The sequence below is a fragment of the Pinus tabuliformis genome, chromosome J (assembly GCF_031772625.1).
Source record: "Pinus tabuliformis cultivar Carrire ecotype Pingquan chromosome J, CPIR1, whole genome shotgun sequence".
Lineage (NCBI taxonomy): Eukaryota > Viridiplantae > Streptophyta > Pinopsida > Pinales > Pinaceae > Pinus > Pinus tabuliformis.
Genome location: NC_142295.1, coordinates 1,304,771 through 1,322,896, shown reverse-complemented (window position 1 = coordinate 1,322,896; position 18,126 = coordinate 1,304,771). Strand labels below are relative to the sequence as shown.

At 40.2% G+C, this 18,126-nt stretch overlaps 1 protein-coding gene across 2 annotated transcripts in view; it reads left to right on the top strand.

The window, feature by feature from the left end:
* LOC149225118 (TAF RNA polymerase I subunit A) overlaps positions 1-18,126 on the top strand; it is a 179,891-nt gene that overhangs the window by 147,612 nt on the left and 14,153 nt on the right. The window contains exon 7 of one of the 2 annotated variants that reach the window (XM_089376920.1): positions 16,611-16,744. The exons of the other annotated variant lie outside the window; for it this stretch is intronic. Within the exon in view, the coding sequence (XP_089233046.1) occupies positions 16,611-16,744 (134 nt within the window). The remainder of the gene's footprint in view (positions 1-16,610; positions 16,745-18,126) is intronic. 2 annotated transcript variants of the gene reach the window in all.

Here is an 18,126-nt window from a genome sequence, read left to right as displayed (position 1 = left end):
TTATTGAAAACAGTGTCTTGAATTTGATAGAAAGTGTTGAAAGAAATTCAAACGTTGTGTTTATTGAGTTGATGCACGCCCAAGCATATGATATAGAACTCATATGATCGAGGCCAAGGACACGCCTGGACAAGGGCGACCTTGATTTATCACCAACCAGAGTCAACTTGGCGTTTTGAAATGAACCGGAGTAACCTGTGACCATTTGGCCTGGACCACGCTCTTTTGACAACGGGATCCGATGTATAGCGTCTACATGGAGAACGGTGACGACAGTGGACAGAACAAAATTGTCGACAGACAGAACAGGTGATGAAAGCTGGGAGAATGGGGACGCAGACGAAAAAATAAGAAGTGGGGTTGACTAGGGATAAGGTTTTGTGTAGCCGAGCAATGGTGGGGCGGTGATACAGGTGTATGACGGTGTGCGACAATAGGTGGCAGCGGAACTGTAACGGTGGGGAAGAGGCGTGATTCTTGGGACGTCTGACTGTCAAGGAAAGGCCATTGCTTGGTTGTCGTTCCTCTTCTTTAATTTCTTTCGAGGCCTCTGTCGTTTCAACCTCTAATACTCTGCAAAATACACCGCCTTCAAATCCTCATCGTCCTCAACGCTCTCGGGCTGTTCATTCCCATGCCCACGTCGACCATCAACTCTGTCTAGAAATCCCAAGGGGCGATTCCTGGCAGAAGGATCGTAAGGATGATAACTCGGACTCGCCCTGCCATCCCGATGTCGCCATTCATTATCAAAATTAGAGTTTACATTTTGTCGTCTGTCATTAGGGTTTAGACTCCGACGTCTGTCGTAGAACCCATAATTATTTCTCAGAGGGTCAGGGCTTCGACACTCAAACCTCTGTCTATGGTTGTCGTTTAAATTGGGCCTTGTTTCATATTCTAAATCAGGGCTCCTACTGCGCCTTCTTTCATACAAAAGAATGTCTCCCCCCTCTCCTGGGGTTTTCATCATGAATCTCTTTTGAATTGTTACCCCAATCAGAAACCCTAGGGCTCGGACTTAGGGCTTTGCCATAATAAACACGTGAATGGGAAGGGGAAGTCAATTTGTTACCATTGTTGGAGGGGTAGCGGTTATGTTCGTACCTCGATGGATCAGGGCTGCGACTTCGAATTCGGCAATGGTAATCACTGTTAGACGGAGACAGTCCTTGAGATTGTAGGATTCCCTTTCCATGGCGTAAAAAGAGATGAGCCTGGTCATGTCTTGCATCTTGAACATTTAGATCAAGCACCTCATTCCCTATAAGCAATTGCAAACTGCCATCTGAACATCTCACAAAGCGAGCATTGCTTTCATAAGAAATGGTACCATTACGATTCTGGACCTTCCTCCATCGCACTATATTATCTTCCAATCTAATCTGTTTCTTAGTTCCAGACTCATCCGTCTCAAAAATTTCCTCTTCAACAAATGTCTTCGGGTCAAACGGTTTTGGCTCAATTCCCATGATATTTGGCACTCGCATAATATTCATATTGTCTGGCTGACCTGGAGGTGGGCATAATGGAAACTCCAACTCTAAGGTAGGGCCTATTGGTTTCTCCTTTTGCCTTTGCTCATATTGTTGTTCTTCATCTGATTCATACCGATCCACTTCATCATGTATTATAAATTCTGGATATAATCCCCTTTGTTCACTCTCAACCCTTTGATCACTAATATCTCTTTCTGGCTCGGTATCTGCTCCTTCTCCTTTACTTTCAACATCAACTTCTTTTAGATCATCATTTTGATCTTTTTTCCTTTCTTCACTATCGCTATCGTCTACCTTATTATCGATTTCCTCTCGACATGCTTTAACTTCTACAAATGATTTTTCTAAACGTTGAAATGCTTCTTGAATTTTACCAAACTGTTCAACGCACTCAGGACGTGAACATAATGGCACACTGTGCGGTGAACAATGTTCAAAGACCCGCATGCTTATATTGTGTGCCATGGCTCCGATACCACTAAAGCATAAAAACGAATAGCTTGTAGACTTGAATGTAAAAATGCACAAGAGGTATTTGATAATAATAATTTATTATATATATAAAATGTATAAGTGATATGAATGTTACAATGAGGCCCTGCTTTTATACCTCAACAGGTGACCTTTCATGATTAGGCATATCTTTTAGACATGCCTTTTCACTTAACTTAATGACTATTTAACTTAATTATTTAATATTTACATTTATTTTATTTATTTACTTGTTATGAATTATATTCATAACACAAAGGAAGTACTTCTACAAGCAGTTGGTTATAAGAGTTGTTGGAAGAAAGTCCCTAGTCAAGAGGGAGCTTGGGTACATTCCTTTTATAGGAATGGGTGCACTCCTTTAGGGGAATGGGTATGTCCTCCATAAAGTTGAGAGGGAGAGATAGACACATCATTCTTGTCTTCAGTTGGGAAGACAAAATGGAGGATTGGGTAAACATCTGGCATTTGATACTCTTTGAGGATGCGTTAGGGTATCCAAGATAAGAGTAGTCGTGGAGGACCAATATTCTTTGAGGACTGTGAATCCAAGATAAGAATAGTCCTAGTGGAACAAACTCTGAGAACCCGGGTAGGGTACTTTCCTAGAGAGACAATGATGAGGGTGTGTATACATCATTGATCTCGCCAGCATTGAGCTCTAATCTTGTGGAGAGATAGAGCGGCTAGTCAATGCCTTGCTACGTGACAATGTTGGATGATATGATGCTATACAGATGGGTTACCAATCCGACTCTTCTTATGAGAATTCTTCAGATTGATAATGTCTTAGTACTTTGTATGGATTATGAATAACTCCCTAGTTAAGAGGGAGTGTTGAAAAGTGTAACTAGGTTCGGTCTTCATAATAATATGTGTAATTATGATTTTATGTAATTGATGTAAAGAAGAAAATAGAATTATTTTTGTAAAGCTTGATTCATGGGTTTCATGATCAAGGAATTTTATTTTATAGTTAAGGCTCCCATTGTCAGCCTTTAGGTTTGGTCATCATGTCATAAAGTCTAATGTGTCAATGTCAAAGATTGAAGACCCATTTGGGCATATTGTACATTGTAAAAAGAGAAATTGTTTGAGCCATTAACCCTGCAAGACCATGTCACAAGCTCTCCTTGAAGTCGGCTTACAAAAGGGAATAAGATGATTCCAGAAGAGCATGTCAGCCTAGGCACAAGTTGAAGTTGGCTTATTTTGATGGGCAAAACACTATATATAGGGCAACTCGGCCTCCATTTGAAGACACCATTTGATCAAGCAAGAAAAGGAGAATTAGAAGTGCGAAGATCACAAGAAAGGAAGCCAATCAATAAGCAAGAGAAGGAGAATCTTATCCGAATTATTTTTTATCTATTTTGGGCTAATATACCTCACACGTGTGAAGGAAATAGAGTACATCTATTGTAGAGAAGGGTCGAGGTTAGCTAGGTCATCCTAGAAGCTGAATCAAGGGAGAAAACTGTTAAAATTTGGGTACCAGAGGACAAGTGGTTCCCTAAGGCTTTGATCTTTGGCCTAGGGAAAAGTGTTCAAATTTATTTTTTACTTTTCTCCTAAAGTGACTTTATAAGTGGTAAAGTCAATTTAATTTAAAAGTGACTATAAGTGGTAAAGTTACATTCTAATTTAAAAGTGACTTTATAAGTGGTAAAGTTACATTCTACTTTAAAGTTGACTTTATTAAAGTGAATGAAGAATTAGAAAGTGAAAAAGTGACTATGGAAATAAAAGGCTAAGTGGGTCTTTATTTAAGTGGGTGAGTTAAAAAATAGAAAGTGAGAATTAAATGCACATTTATTCTCATCCCTAGATCTAAATGAATCTTAGCCATTAGATATTAGGGTAACCCAAAAGGTCATTTAGAGAATAAAAGGAGAAGAGAAGAGGAAAAGATCAATTTGCTCTTTCATGAGCATTTGAGAGAAAGAGAAGAGAGAGCAAGGAGAGAATTTCTGAGCGGTGAGGAAGTGAAAGAGAGCAACAAGAAGACATTTCAGCAAATTTGGGCAGCAGCGTTTATTGGCACGCATCCCAAGGAAAAATCGTACAGTAGGAGAAAGGCACAAAAATCGAGGAAGAGGGGCAAGTTTTGGGCACATTTTTCGAGGCTGGCCATACAACATTTAATGTTGTTTTATTGCTGTAAAAATTTCTGTTTTGGTTGTTTGCTTATTGGCACAATTTTCGAGGTAGAGTTCAAGCACGGAAAACGAGATAAGTTGTAATTTGTGGTTGCCGGAACTTTTACTATGTATTTCAATTTCTCTATAAAATCATTTTTAGAAATAAAGGAGCTCTCAAACTGGTTTGCCCCGAGAGTTGTAGGGGGTTTTTCTAGGGTCACATTCACCAAAAATCACTGTGTTATTTTCTGTGTGGCTGTCATAATATTGTTGTGTTTTATTTCTACAATTTCAGCAGTTGTGAAATGTCTAAATTTGTGTTTTCAGAAAAATATTATCATTTCCAGATTTTAGAATTTTTATCATGTTTGGATTTAAAACTAAATGCATGGAGTGATAAGGAAAACTGATAACCGGAGTGGGGGTTGAAATTTCTTCATGGTATCAGAGCTTGGTTGGCTGAAAAGTGTAGTTTGGGACAACAAAGTGAAAATTACAGCAAGTTGATTTTTACACAAAAAACAGAAACCTTTACAACAAATTTGAAAATTTCAATTTGGTAGGATAGTGAAATATGTCTTTGGGTTTGAGAGTTGAAGACAGGTTGGATGGGCAGAACAACTACAGTGCATGGAAGGAGAGAATCCAGTGCATCTTTGAGGAAGCAGAACTCTGGTGCATTATGGTAAATACCACACAGAACCCAGTAGTAGTACCTGCTGACCCTATACAGTTGGCAGAGTTTATCAAAAAGAATGCTAAGGCAAAAAGATTGATTTTGGAAGGAATCAAAGACCATGTCATTCCTCATGTGAGAGGAAAGACTTATGCACATGAGATGTGGACAACCTTGACCATTCTTTACCAGAACTCAAATGAAAACAGAAAAATGGTCCTAAAGGAGAAACTGAAGGCCATTAAAATGGCTAAGACTGACGGTGCTACAACATACCTCACAAAGATCACTTCAGTGATATATGAGTTGGCAGCCATATGTGAGATCATTGCACCCACTGAGTTGGTGAGAATTGCTTTGAATGGTCTTCCCAAGACTTGGGAGAATTTTGTGGATGGCATTGTTGCACAGGAAAACCTTCTCGATTGGGAGAGGTTGTGGGATGATTGCATTCAGAATAAGATCAGAAAGAGCCATCTTGGGGCAGCCAAACAGGTGGAGGAGGATGACAATGTGGCATTGTTAACAAGAGGCAAGAAGGGCAGAGCAAAGAAGCAAGCTTCCAACAGTGGAGGCAAAAACAAAGGTAAAGGCAAGCAGCAAAACAAGGAGAAGGACTATTCCAAAGTCAAATGTTGGAATTGTCAAAAGTTGGGACACTATGTTATTGTGTGTCCGGAGAAGAACAAGAAAGGGAAAGACAAACCCATGGAAACTTCTGCAGAGATAGAGAGCTTCTCAGAGAGATTTGATCAGGAGTTTGGGTTCATAGCTTGTGAGGCCACTAGTGTAGGAGCACCTGCCATACAGGTTCAGAGGGAGTGTGCATTCCCTGCTACTAGCAGAGCATCTTCTAGCATTTGGTATGTTGACATTGGTGCTTCCCGCCACATGACAGGAGTCAAAGAGTACTTCTCAGAGCTTTCAGAGGGTGATACTGATATGGAGGTAGTACTTGGTGATGACAGCATTGTTAGAGCAATCGATTTGGGGACATTGACATTTGATAGGGGACCCAAACCTCCCTTGAAAGTGTCAGATGTTCTATATGTGCCTGGAATGAAGAAGAACTTGATATTCGTCTTAGCACTTGAGGATAGAGGGTATGATGTGTTGCTCAGGAGAAGGCAAGTGCTTATATATCCTAGGGGAACTCCAGCTTCTTCAACTAGAGAGATTGGTGTGCGCCATGCCAAGGTGTACAAGTTCTCATTCCAGCCCCTAATGGCATTGAGTAGCAGCACCCAAGACAGGACTGACAGCAGATCTAGCAGTTCAGAGTTGTGTGAGATTTGGCACCGCAAGATGGGGCACATGTATCATGGGACCTTGAGTACATTGTGGGAGATCACCACTGGTGTGCCAGATTTCAGTTCTGATCCCCTTGATGTATGCAAAGGATGTGCTATGGGGAAGTTTGCCAGATCCCCTTTTCCCAACAGTGACAGCAAAGCTACCAGGATCCTTGACTTGATACGTACCGATGTGAGTGGTCAGATGTCTCATGTATCATTGAGTGGCTATGAGTACTATGTTTTATTCATTAATGACCACTCCAGGAAGACCTAGATTTATTTCTTGAAGACCAAGAGTGAGGTCTTCAAGCGGTTTCAAGTGTTCAAAGCTCTTGTGGAGACCCAGATAGGTAGGAAGATCAAGGTCCTCAAGTCAGACAATGGAGGGGAGTATACCCTTGGTGAGTTCGTTGATTTTTGTGCTGAGGCAGGCATTAGGAGGGAGTTCTCAATTCCTTACTACCCCTAGCAGAATGGGGTCGCAGAGAGGAAGAACAAATCCATTGCAGGGGCTGCCAAAGCCATGCTTCATGATCAGGGGTTACCTTTATTTTTGTGGGCAGAGGCCTGCAACACTGTTGTGTACTTGCAAAACAGGAGCCCACATCATGCCTTGGGGAATGTGACTCCGGAGGAGGCTTTTTCTGGGAAGAAGCCTGATGTTGGGCACTTTCGTATCTTTGGGTGCCTTACATATTCCTATGTCCCCAAGGAGAACAAGACCAAGCTAGAGCCCACTGCAGACAAGGGCATCTTTTTGGGTTATAGCGAGACCTCGAAAGCTTATCGGATTTATATTCCTGAGCGGAGGAAAGTGGTTGTCAGGCGGGATGTGAAGTTCGAGGAGGAGAGAGCTTTCAGGAGGTCACGGGAGTTAGAGTATCCAAAGTCACCAAACCCTCGGGAGCAACTGAGTCAGTCACATGGATCCTGTGGTCAGGGATCAGGAGGTACGTCGATTACAGTGTCAGGTCCATCAGTGAGCAGTGGCTCTCAGAGTCAGGTGGGTGGTTCTTCGGGCAGCATGCAGGGCAGTCCACAGAGCAGTTCACAGGGTAGTCCACTAATGGACAGTTCGCACGGTACTTCAGCATCTACAGGCAGGTACAGGGATGAGGTCAGTTGATAGGCCTTCAGGAGTTCAGGCTTCTGATGATGATGAAGATTCTTTCACTCCGATGGGAGAAGTATGCTCAAGGAAGAGGAAGCCCATGTGGCTTCAAGATACCTTGCACGAGGCCACATCAGTTGTTGGGCCAAAGAGACAGGTTAGAGAGAGTAAACCACCTGAGCGGTTCTGTAGTTACATGGCATTGGTAACAAGCATTGTTGACTCCGAGCCTTCTAGTTATGAGGAGGCAGCCAGCCAGCAGGTCTGGAGAGAGGCCATGATGGAGGAGTATTCTTCTATTATGAAGAACGATGTTTGGGAGGTAGTGCCGAGGCCTGAAGGTAAATCAGTTGTTACTTCCAGATGAATCTACAAGATAAAGCATGCTGCAGATGGCAGCATCGAGAAGTTCAAGGCTCGATTTGTGGCGAGAGGGTTCTCACAGGTAGAGGGAGTTGACTATGAGGAGACCTTTATTCCCGTAGCTCGGTATACATCTATTCGCTCCATGATATCAATTGCAGTAGAGATGGGTTGGAAGATCCACCAGATGGATGTGAAAACTGCATTTCCCAATGGCTTCATTCAGGAGGAGGTTTATATTGAGCAGCTGCGGGGCTTTGATGTGCATGGAAAGGAGTCCCATGTATGCAGATTGAAAAAGGCACTCTATGGCCTGAAGCAAGCTCCTAGAGCTTGGTACTCGAGGATTGATACATACTTGCAGCAGTTGGGTTTCACAAAGAGTGAGGTTGATCCGAACCTATACTTCATTGTGGTGGGTGAGGAGCCTCTCATTCTGGTGTTGTATGTTGATGACTTGATCATCACTGGTGCAGAGAGACTCATTGAGGGTTGCAAGAGAGATCTTGCTTCAGAGTTTGAGATGAAGGATATCGGCTTGATGCATTATTTTCTGGGATTGGAGGTGTGGCAGGAGGAGGGGCATTTCTTCCTGGGACAAGGGAAGTACATTGTGGATATTCTTAGCAGATTTTACATGAACTTTAAACCCATGTCTACACCTATGATCACTAACCGGAAGAAGCTTCACGCTTCTGATTCCGAGTTGGTGGATCCTACTCTATACAAACAGTTGATTGGTTGTTTGATGTATTTGGTCAACACTCGACCAGATATATGTTTTGCAGTTAACACTATGAGTCAGTTCATGTGTGAGCCCAGGAGAGTGCACTAGGTAGCTGCAAAACACATTCTTCGTTACTTGCAGGGGACTGTGGATTTTGGTCTGGATTATAGACAGGGTGATGGAGTGAGACTGGCAGGGTACACGGATTCAGATTGGGCAGGTTGTGCTTCAGATAGGAAGAGTACTTCTGGGTGTTGTTTTGGGTTGGGTTCGGCAGTTGTGTCGTGGATCAGCCGGAAACAACAGTCAGTTGCATTGAGCTCAGCTAAGGCAGAGTATATGGCTGCTAGTTTGGCTAGTTGTGAGGCCATATGGCTTCACAAGATGTTGTTTGGTCTATTTGGTCAGGCATTGAGACCTTCAGTAATTTACTGTGATAATCAGAGTTGCATAAAACTCACGGAGAATCCAGTTTTTCATGACAGGTCAAAGCATATTGAGATCAAGTATCACTTCATTAGAGACTATGTCCAAAAGGGAGTTGTCAAGCTTGAGTACATTTCTACAAATGAGCAGGTAGCGGACATTTTCACCAAAGCCTTACCACGAGGCAAGCATGTATACTTCAGAAACAAGATGGGAGTGGTGAGGAACACTTTCCTCGGTAAGAGGGAGTGTTAAAATTTGGGTACTAGAGGACAAGTGGTTCCCTAAGGCTTTGATCTTTGGCCTAGGGAGAAGTGTCCAAATTTATTTTTTACTTTTATCCTAAAGTGACTTTATAAGTGGTAAAGTTACATTCTAATTTAAAAGTGACTTTATAAATAGTAAAGTTATATTCTAATTTAAAAGTGACTTTATAAGTGGTAAAGTTACATTCTAGTTTAAAGGTGACTTTATTAAAGTGAATGAAGAATTAGAAAGTGAAAAAGTGACTATGGAAATAAAAGGCTAAGTGGGTCTTTTAAAAGATAGAAAGTGAGAATTAAATTCACATTTATTCTCATCCCTAGATCTAAATGAATCTCAACCATTAGATCTTAGGGTAACCTAAAAGGTCATTTAGAGAATAAAAAGAGAAGAGAAGAGGAAAAGACCAATTTGTTCTTTCATGAGCATTTGAGAGAAAGAGAAGAGAGAGCAAGGAGAGAATTTCTGAGCAGTGAGGAGGTGAAGGAGAGCAGCAAGAAGACATTTCAACAAATCTGGGCAGCAGCATTTATTGGCACGCATCCCAAGGAAAAACCGTACAGTAGGAGAAAGGCACAGAAATCGAGGAAGAGGGACAACAAGTTTTGGGTACATTTTTCTAGGTTGGCCGTAAAACATTTAATGTTGTTTTATTGTTGTAAAAATTTCTGTTTTGGCTGTTCGCTGATTGGCACGATTTTCGAGGTGGAGTTCAAGCACGAAAATCGAGATAAGTTGTAATTTGTGGTTGCTGGAATTTTTATTGTGTATTTCAGTTTCTCTGTAAAATCATTTTCAGAAATAAAGAAGAGTTCTCAAAATGGTTTTCCCCAAGAGTTGTAGGGGGTTTTTCCAAGGTCACATTGACAAAAAATCATTGTGTTTTTTTTCTGTGTGTGGCTGTTATAATTTTGCTGTGTTTTATTTCTGCAATTTCAGCAGTTGTGAAATCTCTAAATTTGTGTTTTCAGAAAAATATTATCATTTCCAGATTTTATAATTTTTATCATGCTTGGATTTAAAACTAAATGCATGGAGTGATAAGGAAAACTGATAACCAGAGTGGGGGTTGAAATTTCTTCAAAGGCATAGCATTTATCAAGCTAAGTTAGAGAATGAAGTCTCTCCATCCAAGCGAAGGGAAAACAAGAAACAAAAATTGGGCAACATCCATTACAAGTGCTGCAACTAGGGTTTTTGAAGAGGCCAAGGATTGCAAGACGCTGAAATCTAAAGGATAGCTGAAAAGGAGGGAGAAGCAAGAAGTTTGACCATCGTTGACTCATGAAAGGCTTGTGACTTGGCCTTGGAGAGGTTGTTGTGTCAAGGGTCTTGGTCATGGTCTTGGTATTCATCAATTGATGTCTCTATAAGAAGAAGAATTCGTTTGGGTTTTCCTCTCAAGTTGGAGAGGTTTTGGTCTTGGCTAATCGCCTATATTTTGTGTCTCTTGTCCTTTTATTATTTATGCTTTGGTAGTTGTTTGATGAAGAACACTATAATATTCTAAGTAAAGAGAAGATGCTAATCTAAAGAAGTAAAAAGCATTCACAAGCAGTTATCATTGAAAGAGAAATCACCTAATCTTCATGCCCTAGATTTCTCAACAAATAGAAGGATGGTCTAGGGCAGTCAACCCAAACTTCTAAGCAAGAGAACACCATTCCTTCTAGCCACGAGAATAAAATTTCCACAAATATTGATAAAAGAAAATGCTTATCTTGTTCAATTTGTGTGCCTAAAAAGGAGGCATCTCCATAACACAGGACCATTGAATTTGCCAGCTCTAAGTGGGCCTCTTGGCTAGAACTCACCCAACTCACTACTCTCCCATGCCAATAGAATAGATCAACAACAACCCTACAAGTCAACCAAGTACTCCAAAGATAATGGAACTGGAGACTTGAAACAAGTGATGAGAAGGGATAATATAGAATAACTTGAAAGCCCCTAACTCAACCAAAAGGTTGAGCATTTATCACTGTGTTGGAAGAAACTTTGCTAGGGAATGGAACCCTCCAAATATCTCACCTTTCACTTGGTCGTAAGGATATGCCCTTAGTCATGACATCAGTTAGACCAAGCGACCCCTTTCCCTTAGACATAGTACAAACATCCCATGGGACCAACAAAAGACCCTTCTAGCCACCAAACTTAGAACACAAGTAACAATAAAGACTACAAAATCTGTGCTAATTGTAAAAATTAAGTCCTATTAGGGAACCAATGCCTCGCAACCTCCAATCAACCTCTAATCACCACTTGGGACAATTTTAAAGACATTGTTCACAAGTTGTTCTCCATGTTAGAGTACAAGGATTTGGAAGAACTATGAATTGATTTTCTCTCCATACAAAGAACATGCGATGGTAGATCAAGGACATGGCCACAACAAACATGAAATGCTTGAAAAATATTGTAATTGGAAATAGGAAATTAACAACAAACAAGAAGTTTACAATCCCACGTAGAAGGATTTGGATATGGACTTTCCATATTTGACACAACAGATTACTAATTTGTTGCATATATTGGGATCTCTAAAAATTTAAGATATTAAGCTTCAGGGAAAAGTTATAGACCTCAAGCAACCAATCTTTGAACTAAAAAACCAAGAAAATGTCCACCCCTAAGACCCATGTAGCGACCCTCTTGCTCTACTTATCATGGAAATAAAAATGTGCAAGAGGAAATGAGAGAATAGCAAGTCTTGTTTGAATGATAAAGCAAGACACAACAACAAACCCTCAACTCATGGGCCTAGGTGGTTTAGAAAGGGAGCAACCCCTCCCCACTATTTGGTGAAATGAGGAGGTTGTACAAGCCAAGAAATGGAAGCAACCCCTCCCTTTTTTGGTGAAATGAGTAGGTTGCACAAGCCAAGTTAAATGAGGAACGTTGTCAACAAGCTAGGGAACTTAACCTCAAAGTGCAAGGACATATCCAAGCAAGACAAAACAATAGACACTAAACTCATGGGTACAGGTGGTGCAAAAAAGCGAGGAAGCCCGCCCTTACTCTTTGTGAAGTTGAGGAGGTTGTACAAGCCATGTTAATGAGGAACTCCTTCACCAAACTACAAAACTTAACCTCAAAGTTCAAGGATGTGGTGACTCTCTTGTTCTACATATTGTGGACATCAAAAATATGCAAAAGGAAATGAGAGAATAGTAAATCGTGTTTAAACGAGAATGCAAGACACAACAACAAACCCTCGACTCATCGGTACACGTGGTTCAAAAAAGGAAGCACCCCCCCCCCCAAGTTTGCAATGTCGAGGAGGTTGTACAAGCCAAGTTAAACGTGGAACGCCTTCATTGGACTAGGGAACTTAACCTCAAAGGGTGAGGACATGGTGACTCGCTTTCTCTACATATTGTGGACATAAAAAAAATGCAAAGGAAAATGAGAGAATAGCAAGTCTTGTTTGAAAGATAAAGCAAGACACAACAACAAACCCTCAACTCATGGGTAAGAAAGATGGGAGGGCTAGTTGCACCTATAAAGCCCTCATTGCTAGAGCAGAGATGGACACTTTGAGTAGTTGGAGACCCATAGAGACCACTTTGTGGTGCCCCAGCTAGATTTTGGGACCACGGAGAGCCATTGAGTTGGATTTGAGTGCCAACCCTCAAATCATGAGTTTTACATGCTTCTACATCACATTTGGCACCTCCTAGCACTTGGACATGGCATTTGGAGGCCATTTTATGCATGATGTCAGCCCTAGAAGCCTAGCAGCTCACATGTGTGGGCTTGTTTGAGCATTTATGATGAGAACTAGTGGGTTGGCTTGTAACCCAAGCATGTTTAGTGATTAAACTTGTATACATGGGGCTTTAGGCTAATATTAGAGTTTGTCCTCCTCATATAAATAGAGGAGAGGATCATGTCATTTGAATCATCATCACTTGGACTATTTTAGCCCTCCTTAGGAGATTTTTGACCACTTTTATCTTTGGAGAGATGTGATCTATGTGTTGAGAAATGTAACTAGTTTCGGTCTTCATAATTATTGTACTCATTTCACTATGTAACAAACAAGAGAAGAAAAATAAAAAGTTACTGTTATTAAAGCATGGCTTTCATGCTCATTATTGATGATCTTCTAGGTAAAAGCATGTTCTTCGTGCTTCTAGGGTTTGTTAGGTCTTAGGATTTATTGTCATGAGTCAAAGGAGTCAACATCATGTTTATAAGACCCTTCTAGGCAATTTGTAATTGTAAAAATAATTATTTTTGAGTCTAGAAAGTCCTGGAATCTCCAAGAGTACAAGTCGGCCCTGGGATCCTCAAGTTGGCCTAAAGGAGGGAATTCAACCCCTTGAGAAGGCTATATAAAGGACAATTTGACTTCATTTGGAGACACTCACTCAACAAGTTTGATCTACAAGAAAGAGTTTGATCTATCGCTGGGTAGCTGCAAGGAGAGCAAAGGTCAAGAAGGATGAAATTTCTTGGTTTTTGGGCTCTATCTCTCTCACACATGAAAAATTCTAGGGTTTCTAGGTTGCAGGAAGAAGTCGAAGTTGTAGGTCCGAGTTGTAGTAGGACGAAGTGTAGAAACTTGTAGCTGGGAGGAAGGAAACTCTGTCTAGACCTCGTTGACCTTAGGAAGAGTTGTCTTGCTCTTGGAAGGTCCCATAAGGAGGTTGTATTAGGGTTTCTTCAGGAGCTGCAAGGCCAAAATTGTAGGTTGAAGTTGCAGGACGAGTAGCAATGTTGTAGCTAGAAGGTCAAGGTTGCAGTGTGTAGCAGTTTGGTGCAAACAAAAGGACTTGAGGGAGGGCTGACTTGGTACTGGGAGGACTTTGTTTAGGGATTGGGTCTTTTGTATCTCATTTGAAGCAGATTCTAAGAAAAGAGTTTTCGGGATTTTCCCCTTGGGGGAGTTATTCCCTGGCTGAGAACCTATATCTGTGTCCTTTTTTGTTGTTATTGTTTCTTGATATTGTTTGATGAAAAGATCTAACTAAAAGAACATAAAGAAGATTAAGATTCACAAGTAAGTATCAAGGTTAAAGAAAATAAATAAACTACCTCTTTATCATTTTCTAACACTATGGAGTACTTTGCATATTGGAGCTACTTTCTTGTCTTTGGAGAAGTTATCTTGGATCAATATTGGATTATACATTCATTTCATCTTGTAAGAAAGATTTGTTGTTGATTTTTTTATTTATTTTATGTCTAATGTATGGAATGTAATGATTATCTAGTTTTTCTATTGCACCATTGATTATTGGAAATTAATTGTATATAATCTAGACATCCTCATTGTATGGATTACTCATATATGGAATGTGAATGGTAATTCCCTTGGTGAACTCTTGTTATAGCTCTCCCAAGTGTCTTTGATCCTTCACAAAGATAATAGCTAGGGTTTTGTGCTAGGGCATCATAACATCCTTACTCCTTTGCAAAATTTAGCTAATATTTAACTCCCATAGACTTCATCAACCTAAGGACGAGGCACTTGCATTGTCAATTTGGTGATCAATCACTATTTCATACATAAATTGAATTTCACTCTTCTTTTTCTCTCTATTTTCAGCCCTCTTGAGGATAAGCGACGTCACCTAGGGCTTGGTACGAAATTTTCTGGGAAGAAAGTTTTTGGGATTGGAAGGATTCAGCATCAAGATTAGGATTGGTTGCCTAAAAATCATCGTCCCTGGTGGCTAATCTTTCTTAGATTGGTTAAGCTTCAACTTGAGGGCTTCTTGAAGGTTTCATATGACACTTGTTTGCTAATATTCATTATTGGAAATCTTTTCTCAGCACATTGACCTTAGGATTATCCATTTTGCTTGCTATTTCTTCAAAGCCTTAGATCTAGCATGCCCTAATTAGGCCTCTATAAGGGATGCGAAATGCCTTATTTTCATTGTTTGAGCCTTGTACCTAAGTTAAGGTATCCTTGAAGAGTCTGTTGTGTCACCTTAACCATCTAAGCTTATAAGTAAGACCTTGTCAAGGCTGCTGATCCAGCTGGTAACACACTATATGTGTCTAGCTCCAAAGAATTTCACTACTTTTTTCTTTGTGACAGTGATCATCATTGTGATGCTGTAATCCACATTATTGACAAAGTATTGTCTTTTTAGGCTGGGCTTCTATGTAGCCCTTGATGTATATTCCCCGTTCCCTACACAGAATACATTGAACCACAAGCCTCCCTATATGACCTTTCTGACATGCTTCGGATTTGGGTGAGGCCCTCCTTTGTTATTTTTCTTTCTTTACTATTACTGTTACTCCCATTGTTTCCTTTGTCTCCCCTCATTGATGACGTTTTTATCCTTTTGGGGTTTAAGCATTGTGTCTGCTTTCACAGCTGTTCTGTTTATTAACACTACATATGTGACGAAATTGCCTGTCTGGGCTTTCTAATTCTAATTCTGGATATTCTAATTCATGCATTAGATATATTTTATTTATTTTCTCTCTCTTCTTATCTATTTCGTTACTTTTCCATGCCTTGTCTAGTTGCATTGATTGCAAGCCTGTCGTTGATCATCCTCTATCTTGACTCAGATTTAATGGTTCATTTAACACTTATATGTTGGGGGTACAACCTTCATCTTGTTCTTTTACTTCGACAATAATCCTTCCATAAACCATCTTTATAATAATCCCTCTGTTACCTTTGTGTACATTTTTTCGATGAGGGGCTTCAACTTAAAATTGTACAACAAATACTGTCCCTTTTGTTGTCTCAATATCTATATTTCATCAATAACAACTTGGATTCTTTTTAAATTCACCTATAAATAGTCTTGTGCTACAAAAGGATTCTATTCATCATATGATTGAAAATATATTTAAAATCGGTATGGACATAATATTTGTAATGTTTAGAAACTTTCCTCAGAATTTCTGAGTCAGGCCATACACGGTGATGTCAATCCATATTTTATCATGGTTTATGTTGGATATATTTCATTTATGCTTTGATTGAGCCTCTTGTATGAAATTCAGTACTGATATTTTGCAACTTTGATGAAAACCTCCTTCCTCTCACACTTTATCTGAGAATAAGTGCCAATTTTATATTAGTTATTGATATCTTTTGATACTTGAAACTTTAGTGCCTTGGACTTTGACTAGTTCTTAGTCGTACGGAGAAAATATACTTGTTATGTTTTGCAAGTCTGGAGGATCTCAGAAACAGGTAGTCACTGTTTGAGCCAGAAATACTATAATGTTCAAGGTAAATCATTCACTGAAAAGCATGTTGCCTATGATTGCGATAGCATAAACTTCAGAGATCATTCTCTAAGAATCACAGTAAAATGTGTTGTGTTTACAAGGTTTACGTCCTGTCGAAATATATAGCAGACTAGGAAACAGTTAAACAAGCTAGAATATAAAGATGATAGAATAATGCAAATGATTTCTAATAAAAATTTGAGAGCACACAAGTTGATGGGCTTGTTCAAACAGAAGTATGTCTCATTGTATACAAAGGCAATAGAAAAGGGCATGAACTATATTTTTTAGATGTGGCATGGATGCAAAAAATATTTAAATAGCAAGTGCCTGCTTCAATGCTTTAAGCTTGTGCATGTCTTATGCCAACACTCACCCATTATTCTTTCACTGTGTTATTACAGCTTAAGGGCTCGACTTGCAGAATCATTGTCTTCAAAACAATCTCACTTACTTAAACGCTGTTATGAGGAGGTTTTATGCAAAAATCCAGCCTCAGTTCGGTCAATAAAGGGTCTTGTAAATTTGCACAAAAAAGGTACAAGTGCCTTTTAATGTTTGATTTTATATGAAAATTCAGAGAAGTAATTTCTAGATCAACTTAAACCAGAACCACGATAGTTCTTCTAAATTAAATTTTAATGCACATGCTTGTTATGAAGCTTTTATGTATGTGCCTATGCTGATCAGCCAAAATCAAGGAAGTCCTTAGTCTGGCTGATAAACTGCTCGCCTTTTCAAATTATGAGAGCTACCCCATAGCACAGTGACTTTATGAGGATGGGATGTAAAGGCCTTGTTTTTATAAACCTTGTGCCAGTTGATAATAATAAAATTAACATTCCAATGGAAACAACCTTAAAACTGATTTATAGTGTTTATTCATTCAAGAGGGATGACAAATCAAGGCTTAATTCATCAGCTGATATACCTGGAAGAGTAATTCAGCGTTTGGTTGCTAAGCAGTGACTCCTGGAAACTGTTCTTGGTAGGCTTGAAACCCTTTTCCAATTTCCAAAACATTTCCAATTACAGGAAACTGTTTTGAAATCTGCTCAGTGGTACCTGGATACTGTTGGGCAGTTCTGGTTGTTTCTAGAGATATCTGTAGCACTTTTTTGAGCATTTCTGGAAACTGTTGTCAGTTTCGAGCAATTTTCCATTTTTTAAAGCTCCAAAATGAAAAGAAGAAGAATGTAATATTCCTAATTAGCCATGGCTAATTGGAATATTCGATTTTGCTCAATTTTGCCTTCTATAGTTATTAATAAATAAAAAAGTGAGGAAAGGGGGACATAACTCACTTTATGAATAAAGTCACTCCCTAGTAGCACAACATTGTAATTTAAAAGGGGAGCCAAGGGGGCCCAAGGACCACGTAGAGAAGGGACCCACGCAGACACTTGGAGGGACTGTGCAAATGAGAAGGAACACATGGCAAGAGAGAGGCTACGTTGGAGGAGGTGGCCTTAGGGTTTTGAGAGAGGCCAACGCTATAAAGGAGAGAGGAGCCTCCTCATTTTGATCATTCGATTATGTTGCATTTTAGTCACTTCGACTTAGAGCACACTGGCTGTTTAGCCTGTCTGCAGCACTGTTTAGTGCATCGAGTGTCTCCGTTCGGAGATCTCACCCTTAGCCCCGGGGGACTTCGAGTGCCTGCTTGGGCAAGGTAGTTCCATCAGTATTTTGCAGGAGGAGCGATTTCTGGAGTTGAGGAGCTGAGTATTTTGATCACTGCACAGTCTTGAGAGGGGAGGACGCAGTTCTTTTGGGTAGGAGCTCCGGATTGGGTTTTGTGGAGGATTCGAGCTGGGAGATTGAGCAAGGGATCAGCCCTTGCATATTGGAGGATTTTGGCAGAGTTTCAGGTGGAGTTTTGGAGGATTTTCTTCAGGGGCAGCGCAGAGCCTTGAGGGA